Source organism: Ciona intestinalis, unplaced genomic scaffold, assembly GCF_000224145.3.
Source record: "Ciona intestinalis unplaced genomic scaffold, KH HT001182.1, whole genome shotgun sequence".
Taxonomy (NCBI): domain Eukaryota; kingdom Metazoa; phylum Chordata; class Ascidiacea; order Phlebobranchia; family Cionidae; genus Ciona; species Ciona intestinalis.
The window spans coordinates 3,464-7,577 of record NW_004191503.1 but is presented as its reverse complement, the minus strand read 5'-3'; the positions used below and the strand labels follow the sequence as shown (position 1 = coordinate 7,577).

Here is a 4,114-nt window from a genome sequence, read left to right as displayed (position 1 = left end):
AGGATCCCAAAAATTCGGTTTAAATTTTAAAATTATAATATTAAAAAAAATAATTTNTTGTTTTGCAAGAAAATATATATATATATTGCATTTCCGTTTTTGTTACTGTTTTTTTTTGTGTTGTAACTTTTGTGTTGTACTCTGCACGTGTGTTTGTATCTTCCTGTAGCAATTCGTTTGTAGAATGGCAACAAACACAAACAACAAACAATTTTTCACTAAAAATTACTCAAAAAATTGTGTTTTTGTCGTAATTTTAACCAACCAAAAAACCAACCTGTTTTATGTAATAATAATTTTACTGTAAATTTATTATTCTAGCATTAAACTTTTAATATAACACCCACAAATATATTATTAACACCAGTTTTGTACTTCACATTAAAACCCCTATTTAAGAAAAGTATTAAAATCTAATTTTCAGAAAAACTATTAAAAATACTGAGAAAATGTTACACAGTTTTAAGTAAAACATATAAATAACACATTGATTATTAGAGATTCTTACAACATCCTAATTTTTATACTTACTGTAAAAAATAAAAATAAAAAAAAAATTTTACAGAATTTATTTTAATCACAAAAAAATTTTTTTTTTTTTAAGTTAATAAAAATTTTAAATTTTTTTCAGAATACCTTGATCCAAGTGAGTTCCCACCATCCCCATTTGCTCTTAAACCCCCAGTAAACATATTTGACAGCGTACGAACACCTACTTCCGCACTGGCTAATCCAGAATACGAACCAAGTTTTGTCCCATCAGGTATTTTGTTTAATATTTTTTGACAGCGAGCATGAGGTGTTTGAGTAAAACATTTGTCTGGTGTATAAGAAGACACCCATGTTATAACTCAACAGTGAGCATGAGGTGTATGAATACACCATGTGTGTCTGGTGTATAAGAAGACACTCATGTTATAACTCGACAGTGAGCATGAGGTGTATGAATACACCATGTGTGTCTGGTGTATAATAAGACACCCATGTTATAACTGAACAGTGAGCATGAGGTGTATGAATACACCATGTGTGTCTGGTGTATAAGACGACACCAATGTTATAACTCAACAGCGAGCATGAAGTGTATGAAAACACCATGTGTGTCTGGTGTATAAGAAGACACCCATGTTATAACTCAACAGTGAGCATGAGGTGTATGAATACACCATGTGTGTCTGGTGTATAAGAAAACACCCATGTTATAACTCAACAGTAAGCACGAGGTTTATTTGTGGACTTATGTGTTTGATGTATAAAAAAAGTTATGTTATAACTTAACAGTGAGCATGAGGTGTATAAAAACACCATGTGTGTCTGGTGTATAAGAAAACACCCATGTTATAACACAGTAATATAAGAAGACACCCTTGTTATCGACAGTAAGCATAAGGTGTATGTATACACCCATATTACAACACATAAACAATACACCTTAAGCCATAATTACGCAATGCATTCTAACAAGTCATATCACGAATTCACGACACCTAAAACCACCTCTTTATTTACATCACACAAAAAACCATCATTATATAAACACGTTCTAGCGTTTTAATAAGACCCTAACGACTTTTGGTAGATTAAATGTTAGATAGGAAAAGATATAACGCATTTTACATTCGTATTTATTCGCGTTGTAGTGGGAGAAAATTCTTATGACGTGCCGCGAGAATTAAATTGTGTTTTAGATAAGGTTTAAGTGTAAACAGGTTTACCAAATGAATGTAACGTACTTCATCCTCGCGTGGCTGGAAAATGATAGTCGTTATAACACGGGTGTTCTGTTTCATACACCTCGTGCCCGCTTATGAGTTACCACGTATATAACTTATTTATCCTCGCATGGTGGTGCAACGACAGGCATTATAACACAGATGTTATGTTTCATACACCTCGTGCCAGCTTACGAGTTACCACGTATGTAACTTTGTAATGATCATTTTTTTGCGGATTTTTTCATCAACGACCACTGGGTTGGAGCGATTGCTGTTAAGTGTCTTGCCCAAGGACACATATGCCCACAATGGTAGCGGCGACGAGCCTTGAACCCATTACCTCTGAGTTAGAGACCGTCACTAGTCATCATACATATCCATAATAGTAGCAGCGTCGAGCCTTGAACCCATACCCTCTTTCTTTTTAGACTGCGAGTCTGGAACAGCTGGCAACACACAAGATACGTTTGATGAGGACGACAGAGAGTACCAAAATATCGTTCCGAACGGAGTTACAGTAATACCCGACCAGCACCAGCTGCAAATCGGCCTCCGTCGAGGTTCTCAAAGCGAAGAGAGTGTAAACTCAGAAAAACGAGACTCCGGACTCCAAACGGACGAAGAAGATGATAAAAAGGCCCTCGATGTAAAAGCCACCTCCGTCGCGAACCCGGAGTATGATTATTTAGGGGACGTAACGTCTGGGGGAAGCGAGAACCCTGGCTCCCCTGGGAATAACCAAAACTCGCCGCCTAGCCCAAATTTTGTGCCGAATGAAACTGAGTATATAAACGATTCTGTGGCCCCAAAATCTGGTCCCAATCACCAAAACGGCTTCGCTGAGGACGAAATTTTTTCGGCTTTGACTCTCGCGGACCCTAAAATGAGAGAGCGAGTGTTATACGGAAAAAACTCGGCCGGTAGGACCTACTCAGAGCCTGACAGTGGTGTAGGCATTGAAGTCGCAATGGACAATATACTATACCATAAACTAGGTCCAAATTGGGATACAACTGAGTAACTTTTTCTTGCAAAAATGTTCGAAAATATGAGATTAAAGCTATTGTACTGTGGGGCAAGATGGGACACTTTTAGCACGTAATATCCTGATCGTGTTTTAAACAATTAACAACGGTCTATTGGAGTCGTGAGAATACGGTTTTATAATTCTTCGAATGTTCTTTGTTTACTACTAAATGGGAAGAGAAAATAGATTGAAGAACTGTCCCATCTTCCCCCATTCTACCATTCATTGTAAGTTCTGAACGGTTATTTTTGCAGTTGTACAGTGTTTTAATTGTACCAAAAACTGCCTTTTAAAATTCTATCCCCGAATTTCTAAAACTACAGTTCCAAAGTGTAAAATTACTTTTCACTCACTTAATAGTGTTAATCGTTTTTGTGTATTTCAACCAAAAAAATGCAGTTTAGCTGGCCTTCAGTGTTTGATTGATGCACTAACACTATTAGCGTGTGAAGCCTATGTTTTGCCCATTTTCTGTAACGTTATTGCATGGGAAAATGGATTTTTTTGACACGTACTAAAATAGTCACCATTTTCGTATTTTTTCACGTTTTTTTTATCCTCATATTCGTTTCTGCCATTTTTTTGCCGCGACTGTATATATGACGGTGTAAATACTACAGAATACATTTGTATATCACTTTCGGGGTTGAGGGTTCGAGTCTCAATGCTGCTACCAATTTTTGCATATGTGTCTTTGGGCAAGACGCTTAGCGAAAATTGCTCCAAACCAGTGGTCACTAATGGGTTGTCCAAATTATCAGCCATACAGAAAAATAATCACCCACAAAGTTACACAGTTAGGTCAGTGTTAAAAAGATTGTATTTTACAACAAAATGGTATAACGGCAGCTTTTTATACAAAATACATTAGTTATAGTAGGGTAGGGAAAGATGGGACACCTTTTCATTCTATTTTCTCGTCCTATTTAATAGTAAACAAAAAAACATTTTAAGAATTATGAAACCGTTTCCTCACGACTCACATAGACCGTTGTTAATTGTTTAAAACACGATCAGGATATTTGGATATTATGTGCTAAAGGTGTCCCGTCTTCCCCCACCCTACTATGTATTTCAGCTGTATAGACACAGAGCCAGTTTTGTACGACCAGAGCTTCCAAAACTCATTGATCCAGATAAAAAGTAATTCAATTCAAAAATCTGGGTTTAAAGCGTCAGACATCTACATATAATACGGTGGGGATGACATTATATTATTATTCTTTTTTCTCTATAGCAGGTTGGAGGAAGATGGGACACCTTTTCATTCTATTTTCTTGTCCCATTTGGTAGTAAACAAAGAAAATCCAAAAAATTAAAAAAACGTATCCTCACGACTCCCCTAGATCGTTGTTAATTGTTTAAAAGACGA

The 4,114-nt window shown here is 36.2% G+C and overlaps 1 protein-coding gene across 1 annotated transcript in view; it reads left to right on the top strand.

The window, feature by feature from the left end:
- Positions 1-3,384, top strand: part of LOC778964 (receptor tyrosine-protein kinase erbB-4) — a gene marked incomplete at its 5' end in the record, with an annotated part of 18,907 nt that extends 15,523 nt beyond the window's left edge. The window contains 2 exons of the mRNA XM_018817224.2: positions 632-763; positions 2,144-3,384. Coding sequence (XP_018672769.1) covers positions 632-763; positions 2,144-2,736 — 725 coding nt within the window. The remainder of the gene's footprint in view (positions 1-631; positions 764-2,143) is intronic.
- Between the last annotated feature and the right edge of the window lie 730 nt (positions 3,385-4,114).